The sequence below is a fragment of the Rhea pennata genome, chromosome 4 (assembly GCF_028389875.1).
Source record: "Rhea pennata isolate bPtePen1 chromosome 4, bPtePen1.pri, whole genome shotgun sequence".
Classification (NCBI taxonomy): Eukaryota; Metazoa; Chordata; class Aves; order Rheiformes; family Rheidae; genus Rhea; species Rhea pennata.
In genome coordinates this window covers 73,602,623-73,621,039 of record NC_084666.1, presented here as the reverse complement: position 1 = coordinate 73,621,039, position 18,417 = coordinate 73,602,623, and the positions used below count along the sequence as shown (strand labels likewise).

General features: G+C 47.6%; 1 protein-coding gene across 1 annotated transcript in view; it reads left to right on the top strand.

The window, feature by feature from the left end:
• The first annotated feature begins 3,724 nt into the window (after nt 1–3,724).
• Nucleotides 3,725–18,417, top strand: part of SCD5 (stearoyl-CoA desaturase 5) — a 38,415-nt gene continuing 23,722 nt past the window's right edge. Inside the window, exon 1 of the mRNA XM_062574975.1 lies at nt 3,725–3,884. Coding sequence (XP_062430959.1) covers nt 3,725–3,884 — 160 coding nt within the window. The remainder of the gene's footprint in view (nt 3,885–18,417) is intronic.

Below are 18,417 nucleotides of genomic sequence, written 5' to 3'. Positions count from 1 at the left end.
ATGACATGACTCAGTCAGGTGTCTTTTTGAAAAGCAGAACATGTTTTCACCACATCACTTCCCAAAGCACACTGCTGTTCACAATTGCTAGGGCAAGCTGATTTCAGTGGTTAGAGAAACGGTGACTCGCTGTATTTTTGAGGGAGTGGGGATTCGAACTGTGAAATTACACTCTCTTTGGTCTGACTTGGGCTTCAGCTGTTCCTCCATCAGGACAAGTAGTTCCATGAGCAATTTGGACCCCTCTAATCACAAATTGGCCAGACAAAAGGTGTTGTCACCCTTTCAGTTTTGCTTGACTAACTTGACTAGCTTTCACCAGCTTGACAGGACTGACTGCCTTCACCAGGCCAGGAGGACGGAGTTCACCTCCTTCTCAGAAGATGCCCGAGAACATCACAGCAACATCAGCACTCCCTGCACCTAAAGGACATCCAACTCAACAGACCATTTGTTATGTCGTTCATCTGTGTTCATCTCGTTCTGTTGCTGTGCTGGCTACCATGTAAGCAAACTGGTATGAACAGGAGGTAAAAGTATGGTATGAAAGTTTACTGTATGGTGTGCAAAAATATCAAAATAATGACTACTGGTGGGAGAGGGAGCCTTCACAGTTGCAGAGCAGTCTTTAATTCAGTGGTGAGTCCAGTCGGTTGGTAATCTTTTAACTTAAGTTCCATTTGAGTTTGCCTCTTGCAAGTGTGGCAGGAGTGTTTATAGATGGCAGCTGCTAGGTTTCACTGCCGAACACTTTTGTGTGAATGCAGAACACTAGTATCTACCTGGAGTCATGTTTTAATAGCACGCAGAATCCAGGCCAGGATGAATGCTTTCATCCAGCCTTTTCAAACAGACTTGCTCTCTGGTCTTCGTATTTCATTTCTGCCTGGTTGTACTCCCATTTCACTTGCCTCAAGTCCTGACCCTGCTCCATTAAGATTCTCACAGCAGTGTACCTACGCAAGCTATGGAAGCTCTGCACTGCAGAGATGAATTTACATCGGTGCAGTTTTACACCTGTATTTGGCAGCAAGACAGTCACCTGCTGAAATACCCATCCTGTTCTTGTAGCAGAGCAGCAGTCATGACATGAATAGTGTGTAAGGGATGACAGTTTATTTCTGGTCTCAGCAGCTGAGAGATGGAAAATTCATGAAATGACTGAGCCCTCCTTCCTGCTTGCCCCTAGCATCACACGGTAGAGTCCTAAAAGGAAGGCAAATGTCATGTAATAAATCGGTATGAGGTATACTTGATCTTAGCCTCCAGGATGACCTTAAACCTCCTGAAAGTCTGAGGCCCTGGAGGAATTTCAAAAAGAAAAGCACAGTGCAAGTTAAATCACTTCCTTCTATGGTCCTGGCACAATTAATGAAATACAATAGGCACTACAAATTAACACGGAAGCTGTCTCAGTCAGTGTGAAGAGATCTTGTCAAAGAGTGAGAGACTCAGTGTTTCCTACACACTTGCACAGTTCCCCCCATTCCTTGTGTCCTCACAGAAACATTCAATAACTAAAAACCTCCATTCCAGGCAAATGTTTTATCTGGACTCAAAACCTTATTTTAACTGATGACTTAAAACTGCCGTACACTGTCTGTGTAGGATACCTCTCTCGTTCTGTCTTTCGTGCTCAACAGCAAGCAAAATGATGCACTAGTAACAGTGAACTACTTTCTCCCTTCTGTTTCTCTGCGAATCTGGGTCATCCTTTTGGCATTTGTGAACTCAGTATTAACAAATTCCATTCTGGGGTATAGAATAACATAGGATCCTTCAGTTTTCACAGCAGCTTTTAATGAGGGATCCAAAGCAAAGAATGAGGGCATGGTAGCAGAGAAACACAGGCTATGGAAATATGTTATGCATTCATGGGAAAATAGACCTGGCCACATCTGAAAAAATAACAGTCCATCCATTGTGGGATGGAATAAACAAAAAGTGCAGAAAGCTTTTAAAGTGGGTGTGCATTGGTGATAGAAAGGTTACTGTTCCTTTCACTTCTCTAATGGCTCCCTTATGTCCAGACAAATAAACTTTATTAACTGGTTCTGGAATATCTGTTCCTGCCTATAACCGGTGGCATTTTTTTATTGGGTTCCATGAGCTCCCAAGACCACATTTATTTGAAATTCGTCTCTCTTTGAAAGTCCTGGCCTCTCCCCTCCCCTCTCTCAAACTCTCATTCCAGCAGTAACAGTTGACAAGGGAGTTCTTTGCCTTTCTTCAAGGAAAGTTACCTAAAAAGTCATAGATAGGAAGAACAAAGACCCATACCTTCTGAATAGAAAGTGTAAAGCCTGAATTGATATTTTTCTGTATCTCTGTTCTCTCTTAGACGGGCTGACTCAAATCTGCATCTGTTGGGACTAATCTCACCCCCCAAAATAGGAGCAAACTTTGGAAGGGGAGAGTGCTAATCACATCCACTAGCTACATCAGAAAGACGTGTGGGAGGAGCCAAAGTCGGGTATGACTTTCAGTTTGGATTGTAGCTGCACTTCACTGGGACTATAAACTTGTTTAAAGATAAGCACATATTTAGGACCTCACAAACTGGAGCATGTATACAGAAACATCCCTCCCTGAAATCATCCCCAGAGCAGTATGAGAAGCCTGCACAATAAATCCCATGCCCACCGGACAGCCACCTGGAAAATAACCCTCTCTGTGTGATGCCATCCTTCCCGAGGCGTGGGAAGGGAAAGATCCCAGAGGCCCCTCGCACACCAAGAGAAAAGGTTGCTCGGTAAAGCAAGTTGCTCTTTTTGGCGCAGCAGGAACTCTGCACTGGAGGAAGGAGCCTGGCTCGTGGCAGCTGAACAGGGAAAGGTCTCTCAGAGCAAGCCCGTCCTCCTTTCTTCTCCAGCAGAGGTGCCAGACAGCACACAAGTAAATAAAAAGGTGCACAGATTTGTGCTGGTGGTTTGCAGTAGCCAGGGGAAGCGGCAGTCACCAGCTGAGGTTGAGGAGCTGTGGCCTCCAGGAGGATGGGGACCTCCTGGTTTCCCCTCGTGAGGAGGGGCAGGAGCGCTCGGCCCGGAGCCTGTCCGCAGAGCAGGAACTCAGCACCTTGTATCCTACCTGTGCCACGTCCCCTGCGCTGGCTCTCCATGGGGGCAAAGCAGGCACAAGCCTGAGCCTGGAGCTGCCAGCTCCCACCACCGGCCTCCAGCGCCCACGCAACGGACGGCGTGCCGCCCGTTGCGGAGCCCCGCAAGGCGGTTCCTGGCGCGAGCGCCCGGCGGCCGTTAGGGAGGCGCGCGCGGCCGTTACCGCCCCCCCCCCGCGCACCCCGGCGCGAGCGCCCGGCGGCCGTTAGGGAGGCGCGCGCGGCCGTTACCGCCCCCCCCCGCGCACCCCGGCGCGAGCGCCCGGCGGCCGTTGGGGAGGCGCGCGCGGCCGCTGCCCCCCCGGGGCGGCGGGTGCCGGCGGCCGTTGGGGCGGGGCCGGGGCCGGGGCGGGGGCCGCCGAGGCGCCGCCGCGGCGCTCATTGGCTGTCGTTATGCAGGGCCCGCGGCCGCCCTCGCCCGCCTGCCCGCCGCGGTGCGGGGCGCAGCCGGCGGCGCGGGGGCTCCGTGGTAGGCGGCGACGGCGGCAGCAACAGATGCGGCGCTGCGGGCCGGCCGCCCGCCCCTAGGCGCCGCCGGGCCGCGCTGCGCGGGCGCCGCCGCCGCCCGTAGGAGGCACGCCGCCGCGCCCCGCGCTCCGCACCGGCGAGATGGCCGGGGGCCGGCGGGCGCCGAGCGGCGAGGCGAGCCCGGCGCGCTGCGGGCAGGCCATCGTGTGGCGCAACGTGGTGCTGATGGGCCTGCTGCACCTGGGCGCCGTGTACGCGCTGAGCCTCGTCCCGCGGGCCCAGCTCCTCACCCTGCTCTGGGGTGAGTCCGGCCGCGGGGGGCGGCGGGGGGCTCCGGGCGCGGGCGGCGGGGGCGAGGCAGCCGAGCTCCCGCCCTCTGCCCCTCGGCAGAGCCCAGTCGGGCTGGGGGGCGGAGGGGCCAGCCGTGCGCTGGGCTGTTTCTGTGTGTTTTGTTTCACGAGTTGCGTGCTTTCTAGAGCGCGAGTTGGCCGGGTGCTCTCGGGAGCGCAGGCAGGCAAATAATGCCGGCGGTTCGCTCAGAAATCTCGGGGGCTTTTGTTCTGCACCGGTGTGGTCGCTCTTCGGTGCCATTGTGAGCGCGGCGCCTGGCATGCAGTTGCTGTAGGAACGGAAGACACTCTTTTTTTCTAGCTACATCAGTCATTTTCTAGATAAAAGCGGCGTAAAGCTGCTTATTATTTCTTTTAAAAAGTCGATTAGAGAACTATTTGGTATTTCTCTCTTCTACTCCCTCTTGCTACTCTATAAACACTATGCTTTTTTGCTTTGGTTGAGATTAGAAAAATCACTCTGTCCTTTGTCTCTTTGGGAGAGCGGTGTATCTTCTAGCTAAAAGTCTAGAAAGAGCTGTAAGACTCCAGCAATGAGAAAACAGGGAAGCCCATCTGGGCTTACTGAGATCAAGTGGCTTACTGTGTCTGTCTTCTTGCTAGCTGTGGAAAAGTGAAGATCTGGCCTGGCAAAGAGTGTGAAATGTATCATCTTTCCTTCCATCCGCCAGTGAGGTCCTCTTTTCTCTGTGGAAGAATGATGCTGAAAGAAGAGCTACATAAATGCACTGCAGTATCATTCAAGGTTTTTTTGGATTTGTGGGACTGACAGATGGTGGGTGTTAGGTATCATCCTTGACTGGGCAGAGTTTTAGATCCAGTCATGTATGTGTGGGTGGTCAAGAGGATAAAAACTCCAATGCTGCTCACAGCTAGTAGAATATCCATGGTAAAGAGCAACTTCATGGTGCTTTTGAGTGAATGGAGAATTTCATGGACCAGGAATTCCTTTGTGTTAAGCTGTACAAATATGGGGGGGGGGAGAGTTCCCTATGCTGCAGTGAACTCACTTGATAGCAAATTCAGATCATTATGTGGTAATCAATAGTATTGTAGGTGAACCTCAAAAAACAGCCAGTCTGCCAAACACCTGAGAAATCAGGCTTATTTATTATATGATATTTAAGGAATTCCTGAATCTATTTCTGTTAGGTTCAGCTTTTCATATTCTCTCTGTTATACCCTTAGAAATAGCCTAAATAGCTCATTTTCAGACTAGAAATAGCAGGTATATCAAGTGCCATCTTCTGAGATTTTTTTTAATTAGAAATTGTTCCTGGATCTCTGATAGAAACCTGGCATTTAGACTAGCTGCCTATTCTGTACAAACCATTTACAAGCATACTAGATATCAGAAAATACCTAGGGGTTGTCCTGTTTTGCTTAGTTTCCTTCTTTTATGAGTGCTACCATTTACTTCTTCCTCCCTTCTACTCCTGGTCATGTTCACACCGTTTTCATAGTTTACCTTGGCTCTAGCCTGATGATGGGGGAGACCATGAGAGTCTGAGAGAGCTGTGTGGCCAGGACACACAATCTGAAGTCTAATTTCAACCATTTTAGGTCCTGTAGCATATAGGCAGGTGGTCCTTCTTTTTACATGTTTTGCCTTTCTGAAAAGGTGCTTTGAAATTGTCTCTAATTTCACTGCTTCTTAATTATGCAACTCCTTAAAGCTGGAGCTGGAGAACTGAATTGCCAGTTTTAGCCCTTCATCCTTCAAGGTATTTTTTTTCCCTCGTTGATATTAAACAAATGTTAAATAATAAACAGATCTCAAAGTCGTTGTAACTTAAGAAAATCCCTTTCCTTTTCAAATAGAGAACCTCCCATTTCTTGACATTGTTATTTTTAACAGTTGCCCTAGAGCAGACCACTCAGTTTTTACAAGAGTCTGCTGGGTGATTTTACAAGGACTATTTAAGCAGGGAGCAAGTGTGTTGGCTGCAGCTTTTAGGCCAGTCAGACACGGCACGCCACTTTCAGAGCTGGCTACCAGAGTGCTCTGCCTCCCTCAGAGATATCAAGCAAAGAAAAAATACAGGATCTCTTGCAAAAAATGCAGGAGGAGTCACATATCAGGCAAAAGTAACTTGCAAATTCCTGTTACACTGGAGAACTGTGTCTGAAGTCCCTCCATCAGAGTTTCTCAGAGTGGGCAAAAGCAGGGTTTCTGTTGCTTAAGTTAGCAAACCCACTTTCCTTCACCCTTTGTGAAAAGAGCAAAACAGTAAAATTGTGTCAGAAGGAAAAAGTGTAAGTGAGATTGTCCTCTGCCCTCCCCAACTTTCTGCATCTCTTTTCCTATTCAGATCAGCTTTCTGGGGGTGGTGGTTGTGAGTGAGCGGAGCAGGACTGTGTGTCTGTGGAGGCTGGCTGTGCAGTATTAGGGCAGAGTTGGATATGGCTGAGAAGCTGTTGAGGTGTTAAGGATGCAATGGTGGGTGATACGGAGATGCACGTATCCGGTAATACAGGTAAGCTCTCAAGGTAAGAGCTGTAGCCCTTGTATCCCTGCTTGCTTCTCCTCCTTCCCAAATCTGTCTAGGATGTAGGAAGTTTCCCAGTGCTCTTATGCAAGTCATTGAGTTGCTTTGTCCCTCTTTGCCTTCCAAAAGCTGCAAGAAGTGTGCAGACAGTGGTTCCCGGTGGCTCCTGGTGCCAGCACTAGCGTTGGGTGCAACCTCTGGGTGTTTGGAAGGAAGTGGATAGCTTCCCATGACTCATCAGAGCCTTGCTGGCTTCTTAGTTTCTCCTCCCCTGAGACATCCACTCCTAGGTGGGCTTGTGGCTAGACAGAGATGGGGTTCTTCCTTCCCACCCTGTGCAATGTGGAAACCCTCCTCCTCTTCATGCTTTCTTTTCCCTTTCCACCTGAATCAACTTGGTAATCACTGATTTACTGCTGCTCGCTAAGCTGAAATGCCCCTGTGCCACCTAGAAAACAGCTGTTCTAGTCAAACTGCCTGCTCAGCAGGACTCATTTCCATTGGTAATTTATTGACATTCATCCAGCTGCACATAATAGACAATGGAAAAATGCTGCCAAGCAAAGGCTTTGTTGGTTGTTTACTCGGGATTATCTGTACTCTTCTGTTCCCGTTGCCTTCTGCACAAACACCTAGAGACCAGTGCTACAGCTTTTCATGCCCCGCATTAAACCACAGAGCTGGAGTTGCGGAAAGGATCCACAGTAGTGTTGTGGGTGATGCCACCAAGATAACCCAGAAAGCACTGGGAAGTCAGTCCCCCTTTGAAGGATATGCAGTTAAACTCATTAAAATACAGGCTTTTGGGGCCGTCCTAGTACCCACCTGGAGTTTGGTCCCAGTCTAGACTGAACAACAGCAATGAAATTACTCCTGTCAGAATTTTCCATGAGGTGGGAGCTCCTTTGAGCAGGAGTACAGCACCTGGTACATGTGAGCCATCAAGCAGCCTTAGGGTTTGCCCATGGGACAGCCGTGTACTAGTCTTGGCACATCATGCCAGCACAGTGCCTTTGAAATGTCCCTTGTTCTGCCAGCTCTCCCGCACTCAGTGGGAGCACTCTCGGCTTCTTTTCCAGCCTGGCCTCGGGCTGGGTGCAGAGCTGGGGATTGTAGAGAAGGTGCAGTTGTCTTTCCCCTTTCCCTTCCTGCCCCAGAGCCAGGCAGCTTGGGATACCTGGTGTTTCCTTCCCCTTGGTGTTTTACTCTTCATGTCCGTGCCTTTTCTTGACTGACAGCTGCCATTTTGGGACACCTCGGCACCTGGGGTTCCCAGCCTTGGAAAGTGGTGGGAGCTGGCGAGGAAATACGCTTCAATTTTTGCCTGGTTCCAAGTTGCACCCGTAGGTTTGTTGGGCGCAGTCGAAAGGTTTGGTGGTGTTTGCTCCCCAGCAGGCAACACGCAAAGCACAGAGCACTGTGTAACTGCGACCCCAGAGAGCTGCCACTCTGAGCTTCCTCTTCAGGTTTCTTTTTTTTCTGCCAGCTTTTGCACTGCTCAGAGCTACTCTTGCTCAGTGCCCTTTTCAGAGAGCACTGGAGAGATCCTAGTTCTCTGTAGCCCCCAGGGAAATCTTTCCCAATGACTCCCATTGGCACAGCCAGCCATGACTGGACAGAGGGGAAATGGAACAGGTTGGGCAGGGTGGGAGCACCCCTCTGTAAGCAGAGACAGTAAAGTGGTGGATCCATGATCTGGGCTGTGAACACCAGGTCCCCAGGAATAAATAAGGCTGTTAAGTCTTCGATTTGGTTCAAGCAGCGTTTGCTGGGCATGATGGTGTATATGAACTCCTGTGATGCGTGTGAATGCATGTGAAATGCATATGAAAGAGTCCTTGCAGCTAGCCAGGACTATGGATATGGCTGTAATTCTGCCTCCTTCAGACTGTAAATGCTGTGCATCCTTTCACAGTGCAGTTGGCATGAAACTGCTGATCATGTCTCTTCATATAAGCTGGGAATGCATCATTAAATGATGCTTCTTAACCAGCAGGCTTTTCACTGCAGTCAGCACCTTTTTGTTCCTTCCCACCTAGTGTATCTAGTTTGGATTAGGAAAACAATGCAACAAATACTCAGAAATTGCTGTGACAGGGAAAGTTGTTGGTATCTTTCACTGCAAGGCCCAGCATTGCCAGTGCTAACAGTTTCTTTGATAGTCTCAGGGTGGCCTGATTTTTCTTAAAGGCTGCCGTCTCTGGGATTGCATGATTTGTAGGGGGTCTTGCTTTATGTATGGAAAAAGGCAGTTATTATCCTTCATGGAGGGCTTGTGCGGAAGAGCTTTAAGAAGGAGCCCAAGTGCACTATAAAGGATGAAAAAAACTCAGAAAACAAATTAACCTGTCACTTGTTCTAAAACCTTGCAGTTTTGAAATCTATCTTACTATACCAGTATTTTGAACAGATCTGAGGCTGCTGAGCGTTACTAGCATAAATGACTTTTGAAACCCACACAGCTGTGGCATGTAGATATCTTAGCACAAAAGACAGTCCACTCAGAAAGCAGGCTCGTATCAATGTGCTCTGCAGAGTTGCCTGACATCCGAGTGGGTGTTTTTTCACACGCTGATAGGACTTGCCGGAGCGTGGGATCCAGGCAGGAGGATGGCATTGTTTTAATAGCCCTCGTATGGGAGGGGAGGTTTGTTGCTGTTTTTAACAACGTTTAGTGCTCTTCAGTGCTCAATTTTAATGTCTCTTGAAAATGACAGATTGATAACGTTCAGTCTTCGCAGGCCCTGTGCCACGCTTACCCACAGCCTTCCTGTGCACTTCAGTGCTGGCTGTCTGAGAGCGCAGACAGAGCGCTGGGGCTGCCCGGCTGCGGCTCAGCCAAGACCTGCTCCCAGAGAGCTCAGGTCTGGGTCCATATTCTTCCTGGATCCTGTCTATAAAAGAGATAGAACTATTGCAGTCTTAGTGCTTCAGGTTACAATAGTGCCTAGAGGGCACTACCAAGATGATCACCTTCATTGCAGCCATGCGATGAGGCACATGTTGCTGTTGTGCACTGCAGATAGATACAAGTTCTATTGGGCTCCCCAATCTTGGAACAGTCTTCCATATTCTTGAGTGCCATCTACTGGCTTTTTGGTTATTATGTGCTTGGTTGTTAACCATTTTGATGTGTGCTATTGTTTTCACTTACAGAAAGCTACCATTAGGCCAAAAATTCTGCACAAATGGCTGTAAAAAAATATCTCCAACAAACTTGCAGTCAGTAGCTCTGAGAAGTAGAAATGTTATTTCCATTTCACAGATGTGAAATTGACATTTGATTTAAATACCTTTTACTTTAATGTCTGCATCACTTTGCCAGAAATGCCTTCCAGGTCATGCAAGGTGATTCTGCTTAGGTCACTTTGATAGGCAAAATTTTGGGTCAGGAAACAGGTAGCAAGTGCTTTCCTCTTAGAGATAACCTCTGAGGAGGTATCCAAGGCATTCTTGATAGGAGAGACTGGCTAAACAGAACAACCTTATCTTGCCTTAATCTCAAGAAAGGTCTGTCTGCCAGCTCACAGAACTGCCCCTGACAGTGGAGCAATAAGCAGCTCTGAGCAGCTTCAGTGGTGTATAGAAAGGCCAGCCTTGTTTCATAGCTCCACCGTGCTTTCAGCACTTCATGACTGCAGCTGCTCAACTGGATGAGCAGAGAGTGAAAAGTGAACCTTTAATATTGCATCTCTGAGGTGCAGGTCAACATCATGGAACAGCCCTGTTTATCTCTGGGGTAAGTTTGGCCCAGCTTTTCCTCTGCTGTCCCATTTGAAAGCATGGTTTCACAGCTGTCTCTGTAATAGTCAGCCTTGATCCTTCTCTCCTAGCATCAATAGCTAAATTCTTATTCCTGTCATGGTCTTTGACAGGAACGGAGTTTAATCGCAAACAATGCTTTTATTCTTAGGAATTTCAAGTACCCTGGGACTGGGGTGACTGTAGCATGTTGTTCCTTAGCCTTTTACCTGTGGGAACAGTCTGATCTCTGCATCCTCAGTCTAGCCAAGGAACATACCCTCCATTTAGCAGTGTAGACAAAAGAGTAGTCCTAGGCTTGTTCCGGATTAACCACTTTGAGATGCCCTGGTGTAGTTTATACTCCTGCCAGTCTGATATTTTCCCTTCCCCAGCGTTCACTCCTCTCTATTTTAGCTACTTCTGGAGATAACTTCTTAAGACCCTGCCCATGAACTTCCTGATGTTCAACTTTAAGTACATATAGTTGTTCCTCATCTTGGTTTCCTCCACATTGCATTGGCAATGCTATGTTTTATTTTACTCTTTTTGTGTGCTGCATATCACATAGGCACCATAAACGTGATAAAGGAATGGAGAAGAAAAACTCTAGTGTCTGTGAGAATGCTGAGTGTATGCATGCTGTGCCGTGTCTCCTTAAGATGTCTCCTTCGCAGTTGTCCTCAGGAGGTGCATTCAAGGCATTCAGAAGAAGTTGTGGTTCAGCAGTGTAAATGAGTAAGCAAATAATGAAGCCTTTTGTGGTCAAACACCGGAGTGTTCACCCAAGGAAGAGGCACTGCTGGGCCTCCTAGGCCTTGGTTTAGGGATAGTGCTGTGCTTCCTGGGAACAGGGTTCACTCTAGAGCAGTGCCTAAGCAGTTCTGAGCTGTGCTCCAGGCAAACCAGAAAAACCTCAAATAGTCCTTTCCCCCTTAGCTTAGGTTCCCCTGTACCATAAGGGTAGAGATGAGAGCTGGATCCAGCAAAGATAGAAATCACTGTCTCTCCTCTAAGCCTACTGAATTCAACAGGGATTGTTGGCTTCCCTAGGATTTGGATCATGCCTGTCATCTTATTCTTTTTGCAAGGTGCCTCTGAAGTCTGTTAGTAAAATCCTTTTGATAAAAACAAGTTAGGCAACTCCACAATTTCTGGTGTAGAGAAACCAAACCAAAATAATTCCAAAGGAACTGACCAGACCTTGCAGGCTGCAGTGAGGAAATGGAAGAGAGCCTGTGGTAACTTAGTCTCCTTGGAGGCTTCCAGATAGAGGTGCACCTTCCAGTGATAAGCTGGAGAGAGGCCTTTGCAAGCAGCCTTGCTCTTCCCCAGAGCCAGGTATTCCTGCATTGCCCCTGGCCCCCAGCATCTGATGTGTTTCCCTCAAAGCAGCCTTAAGAAGGGAAGAACAGGGTGGTGCTTGTTGGCACCCACAGAGCTGCCTGTCTTTTCAGCACAGAAGCCCATCACGGGCTACAGGATAGCAAGAGCCCTCCTACAGCCCTGGCTTGCCCTGGCAGCTCCTGAGCCGGTGGAGGGGGGCTCTGGGGCAAGAATAAGGTTTGGTGCCTCCAGCTTTCTGCTGTAATTTAGTTATGTGTGGAGGCAGGGATGGTGGTACAAGCTCTGAAGAGTTTCAGTGGATGAGGTGGGATGAGCTTTGCCACAGGTGGAGGGAGTGCATCGTTCAGAGCTATATCAGCATCAAGGAAAACCTCATGGGGCTGGGAGCACACTGGATGCCACCAGGCAGAGCAGTGTAAGCCGTGCTGGCTTGCTTGTGTGAGACTTCTGCAACTGCTGTCAAGAGGAAAAATACTGCCCTCTCCTCCGAGAGGACAGGCTGTAAAATGTCAGCTTGCTCACCAGAACTTTGTATGCATCCTTATCACTGTCGCGCCGCTTTCCCTCCCTGCAATTATTGTTGCACTTATAATTAGCATTGATGTTGTAATTGAAGCCAAGCAATTTCTTGCAATCAGATTTTATTTTTACCATGTAGGCTAACAATAAAATGTGCTGCCCCACTGGAGATCTGGCACGTTAAAAATTACTGTACTAAACAAGGCAGGACTGATGGAGAAGAGAGCGCTATATGTCAGATGTTGATGTCGAAAATTCTGTGAGCTATTTGTGTTGTACAAGGACGTTGGCACCTGGAACATGGGGAAATCTGGAAGGAGGGTGAAATGAGGAGGTTTCTAGACACATTTTTCGGCTGGTGGCTCCTCAGACGATCTTCTGAAAGACTCAGAATGTAGTCGGGTGGTCTTGGCAAATGAGGGGCTTGTTCTTGATTCGACTCTGATAGCCCAGCTCTTTGGCACTGTTCTCGAGCTGATTTTGTATTGCTGAGTGTTCGGTATCATCGCTACCCCAGCACTGCTGAAATACCTTTTCTGTCTGTGGTCTCCATCTGCGTTGGTGAAAGTGGTCGCTGTGTCCTGGCTGCTTTGCCCCTGCACTCTGCATCTGGAGCAGTTTGTGTCCAGTCCACACAGCTGGATCTGGGAAGGGATTTCTCTCTAGGCCCCTAGATCTCATTGCAGAAGTAAAGAGAACAGTGAGGCACTTGGTAGCAATTTGCACTGGTCTAATCAGCAGTAGCTGCAGCTGAGGGCTGTGGAGGCCACACACACTTACTGTGCTCTCCTGAGCTCTTCCAGAGCTTGAGAAAAGCTGGTAGCAAAGGAATGGCCAAGGTAGGACAGAGTGTTTCTGAGGTTAACTTAATGTTCTTCCTAACTGGAGGGGGAAAGTTAGAAGGCAAAAGGGGTGCAACCAACATACAGGAGTGTATGGGCAGAGAAGAAAAATCAAGTCTTCACAAGAAGAGTGGAAGTAAAGTATTTGGGAACTCTCAGCACGTGAGGTCAAAGGAGAACAGTCCTGGGTTCCTGTTTGGAGGTGGGTGACTCAGGCTTTGTGCCTGCAGGCGGAAGCGACAGTCTTTCTTGGCTGTGTTCCTCTGGCACATGCTTCCCAGTTTGACTGTGGGATCCTTGAGGCTGGGACAAGCTTTCAGCTAGCATCTTGTCCATGCTGCAGAGGATGGCCTGCCCTCCCTCTGCGAATCCCACCTAGTTCAGGGGTGTTTGTTCTTCCCCATCCTTGCCTTCCTTTGTTCATCTGCTCTCCCGGGACCTGGCCAGGCTCATCCCTGGGCCTTGCTCCTTGATCTACGTTGAGCCTGTTGTTTCTCATCTTGATAGGAGCAGGCATAACATTGCGTCTTCTTGCTAAGCATCATCATCCTCTGCCACAACATGGAGGTGATTTTAGCATTGCTTGCAGGTTTATTTTCATAGCTCACTTATTTTCAGGGGTACTTGACCAAACTAATACTAAGCAATTGTAAATGAATCAGGGAATAATCTTCATTTCATTGTGGAAGCCTTGGTAAGGACAGACACATCTGGGCTGAAAAAGTGACGGACTGTCTCATTTGCACATGTCAGTAGTTAACTGCATGTGGAAATCAAGTGCTTCATCCAAATCGGAAAGAGAAATCATGCTTGAGAAAAGTCATGCTTGTCTTAGAAGCAGATACAAAGTTTTGTATTAAGCTTTTGAGGCTACCCTGTCATCAGAGAAAATATGTGCTGTACTGACTGTCAGAAGTTCTTTGAACAAGGTGGAAATCTGATGTGAGTTGGCATGACTGTCTAACCAGAATTTTGGGATGGTGCTCTCAGTCCTCTCTCTTTAGAGGACAACTCTAGTTTTCCAAGAGGAAGAATCGCCTAGTGGTAGAGCAGTAACTAGAAATGTAAAAAGGCTGAATTTGAATTTTGGGGGATTTTAAAAGATGAGGCACTGAATCTTGCAGACTCTTAGTTACTTGGTCATAGATACTTCCAGACCATTGGAGATGGGAAACATATATGTGCTGGATAATGATGTGGGTTGGAAGTGGCAACCTGTCTTATGAAAATGTCAGTAACTTGTTTTCTTGGGGGGAAGGGTATAAGAAGGATGAGATTTTTTTCTTGTATTTTTTATTTTTTGGTCAGCACCACCAGAGTATAACTTCTTCCCAGAATTCATTTGGCTATTGGTAGGAAAAATAAGATCTGTATAGTCAACTTAAGCAATTGGTTGGAATGACAGTACTAGATGATCGGTTTCCTTGTGAACTGCTCCTTCCCTGCTGAAGTTGGTTAGTCAGCTGTGCAACTGAAGTGAAGCAGGCCTGTGAGCATGGTCAGACCTCCTCACAGCGGTTGTTGCAAGACTCTCCTTGTTTGCATTTGGCTTTGGCTCATACCTTTGGTGCAGAGGGAGAGACTTGTGTGTTTGGGTTGGCCAAAAGCTGTTTGGCTGCCATTCAGCAGGCAGATAAAAACAGGCCTCCTTTGTGGTACATATAGAGATGTTTGTTGGAAAGGGGGGAAAAAAAATACCAAAAAGTCTTGCTGGGTAGGTGGAGATCTTGTGGGGGGCCCTTTCCCCAGGCCAGAGCTCACTGCGGGAGCAGAGCTTTGGCTAGGAGTGTTTCGGCTGGCTGGCGTGAGGTGAGTAATCATCTGGGAAGCGGGCTGAGTAATCATCCAGTGAGCGCCCCTGGAGAGCTGACAGCATCGGCCTGCCCGGGCTGTCGCCAGCATTTGTGTTGGAGACAAAGGCATCCTTCTCTCCTCCGGGTGCGATCCTTTTACCTGATTGCTCCGCGTAACTTACCTGCCTGCCACATGTTCAGAGGGATGCAAAAGGCTTGTGTCTTCTATTTTTAATGAGGTATAATACTTTCAGCCTGGCTCTGAGGCTCAAACTACCAGAAAAAGAGAAAATGAGGAAAGGCCCTTTTTTTCAGTAGTTTTTTTCTTTGAGAGATATTTTGTTTTGGAGAAGGGAGAAAAAGCTGCAGGAGTTGACAGTACACTTGTAAAATAGGCACAACGTATCTAGGCAAGATGCAGTTACATAGAGGGACAGTAGCATGGTCCAGAGTCTGCAGCCCCCAAAAGTTAAAGCCAGCCAGAGCTCTACTTTGGCAGCTGCGGGCTGGTGTAGGAGGGCACTGTGAACTGGAGCAGGGTCTGAGACAGCTCTGTCTTGCCCTCAGGATCCCATTCAGCACGGTGCTGGGGTAGAGCTGTTGCCGCCTGCTCTGAATTGAGGCTGGAGGCTCGGCTGTTCAGAAGTGAATTGCTCCTTGCAGGGACCTGCTCTCTCGTTGTGCCTTGTGCCGAGACGCTGCAGAAGACAGAAGCTTTCAGGCTCCCCAAATAGCGACAGATTTATGGCAAGGCAGGTCTTTGTTTTTAATAGGCCAGAAGCTGCTCTTCCCTGGCTCTGCGCTTTGGGTGGTCCTGCCAGTGTGCGCAGAGCGAGTAGGGGGGATTAGGTGATTCGCCCCATGATGCAAACAGCTGGGCGCCAGGCAAGCTTAGGCTGCTGAACCGCAGGGCTGCTAAATAACTAATCCTCATTCCCAGAGGCAGAGCTGTGTGCTGAATGCACGTCTCCGGAGCTCCATGCTCTATTGGCTTAAGTGCTCTCTTTCCATCTGTCCTTGAAAAAAGAGACAAAATTGGAGCTACTTCTTTGCTGGCATTTCTAGAGCACTTAAAAACCACTGGAGCCAGTGTGTGGATTGAGGACAGCAGTGAGGTCACTGGGAGAGAAGTGAGATCTGCTGATTGTTTTGTGATGATGCAGGATTTGGCTGAGCTGAGAGATGCTACACAGAAATGTCAGAAACTTCAGGGAAATCAAAGTATCTTTAGGCTTTTTCTTTTGATCTAAAAATACATCTAAATGGTTCAGCATCTTAGGGCAGTTTTCAGTTGCTGGTGAGTTCAAGGAATCTGTATTTGCTTCCTAGGGGAATTTTAGTATTCTCTGGCATGTTTGCTGCCAGCCGTGATTTACATTGCTCTATTGGCGTTATTTATGTTACATTGGCCACAGTTGTCAATGTGAACGTCTTTGCTATTCCAACCGGAATAATGTCTTTTGTGTATTCAGCCAAAAGGCCTGGCTCTGGGGTTTGTTCCTGAAAATGCATATGCAGGCATGTGCATCCAGGCAGAGGGAGCCTGGATTTCACTGACCTGGTGATGGTTGGGCCAAGAGAATGCGACAGATGGCTTTTCCTGGACTTCCTCCGCGACGGTACAGGACTGCAGGAGAAGGGCCTTCACTAAAGTCATTTTTTTCTGCAGCTCTAAACCTGCGCTTCCCCTTTGGTATGTTTCATCTTGGGTCTTTCTCAGTTCATTTGAGAGCAGCTCAGAGGACGTTTAGATCTAATTTTAGATGAACCTGCTTCTGGCCTTAGATTTCACACGTCTAGTTTTCACATGAATGCACTGCTCCCTGTGAGGATTGGCATGTGCTTTATAGTGGGTGGCTTGAGGAACTGGTCCTACTGTGTGGCGGTGCTTTTTAATTCTCAACTGCTAGTTTGAATTCAGCCCAAGGTCCTTTTGATGCCAACCTTTGATAGTTCAGCAGGGCTCAGTGAACAGTTCGTTGGCCATTTCACTGTGTCCACTAGCAAAAAGTGTTTACATCCTAGAGACCCCCAGGCCAGAGCACTAATTCAGCATTTCTTCATGGCAGCAAATTAGAGACTGAAGTAGGAATTTTCTCCCTCCTTAGTAAATGTAGTTCCAGGTCAGTAAGTCAGACTTTCTTGATAGGGTGATATAGATGAAGTGCAGTGGTTTTGCTCCTCACATCTCTTCTGTATGGGAAGAGTTTTTTTTTCTCCAGGGTTGTACTGGAGAGTGATGGAGGTGGAGAAGTATACTAGAGATCTGAGTGTTAACCCTGGCCCTGCCATCAGTGCATTTATCGGTGTGTTTTAAATGAGATTTTTGGAGGGACAAAGTATTGGTCTAACTCATTCTTTCTTCTTGAGGTCAGCCACGGCATTTCAAAAAAGATATCAAAAAATGTAGTATTATCCAGTTGTAGTACAAAAAAAATATTGTGGTACCAGGCAATGTGAAATGAAGTTACTTAAAATGTTTTGTGTGTGAGCCCTGATGTTGAATTGGGGAGAATTTTCAGCTGTTGTCAGTGGGGCTAGTTAGGAGGAGGATTTCTGGAGTGTTCAGAAGAAACCCAAGTGCAGCTGGGCCCAGTAATGCAGCTACTGAAATGAATGGCAAGTGCTCTTCTTGATTTCATTGAGGATTAATTTAGGGCAAGTGCTTTCCCTGCTTTGGTCAGATTAGTTAGTCTCGCTCACTAGTCCTAACTCTACCAATGAATAACAGCAGAACCCCCAAGTGAAGAACAGAGGGTAGATATAGGATATGCAGATGTAATTTAATTTTTAAAATGCAAAAAAAAAAAAAGTGTTATACGGATATGGAGGTTCTGCCAATTACCTATTTATGGTGATCAGTTAGCTTTGCAACACTGCCTTTGTGCTCGAACAACTAACCCTTTGTATTTCTCGTGCAGTTCTTGCCGCCTGATGGAAGACCTGGAGTTTTTTATACTAGATTATGAAAATCTCCTAGCAAGCAGTTTTGACCTGACTGAATAAACAGAGGCAAAGTTACCAGTGGGTAGATTCAGACGTTACATGCACATCCTGCTTGTTTTCGCCTTCAAATTGATACTTCTATAAATAAATCAAGTTGTGGCATCCCTCTATATGCACCTCTCCAGCCTCCTTGAAAAGGGAGGGACAAGTTGGCTTGTTCAGAGATTAACATCTTTGCCAGACTTTCTACCAAATAGTGCCATATCACAGGATGTCTTCATCCTATAACAGCATGTCTAAGATCCGTTGTTTTCAGCTGGCCTGTTGTTGAGAAGGTTGCAGCTAATGTAACTTTATGTCTACAGGTAAAGTGCAGCCCTTGTTTATTAATTTTGCTTCCCCAGCAAAAGATGTGCTTTCATAGCCATTAAAGTCACTAGAGTTATGTTCTTTGAGAAATTAATCTCTTCTGTACTCATAACATTTTGCCCTCCAGATCTGTGAAATCCTAGAGACACTAGTGGTGTCCCAGAGTGTCTGCAAAACTTTATGTACCTTTGCTGAATGTAACTTCAAACTCTCCCATCTGGGTTGGGAATGAGTCAGATTTCATAGTGTTGGGGATGTCATCGTCTGGCAGTGTGGCTTCCAGCAGAACTTGGGTGCTGTACGCTTCTGGAAGTGTCCTCAAAATGGTGGCAGTCTGGAGAGCTAAATTACTTGCACAGTTTTAGCCATGATTGCAACTAAAAGCCTAAAATACTAATCAAGGAAGCACGCTCTGGGCAGACAAACAATTTTGCGGGA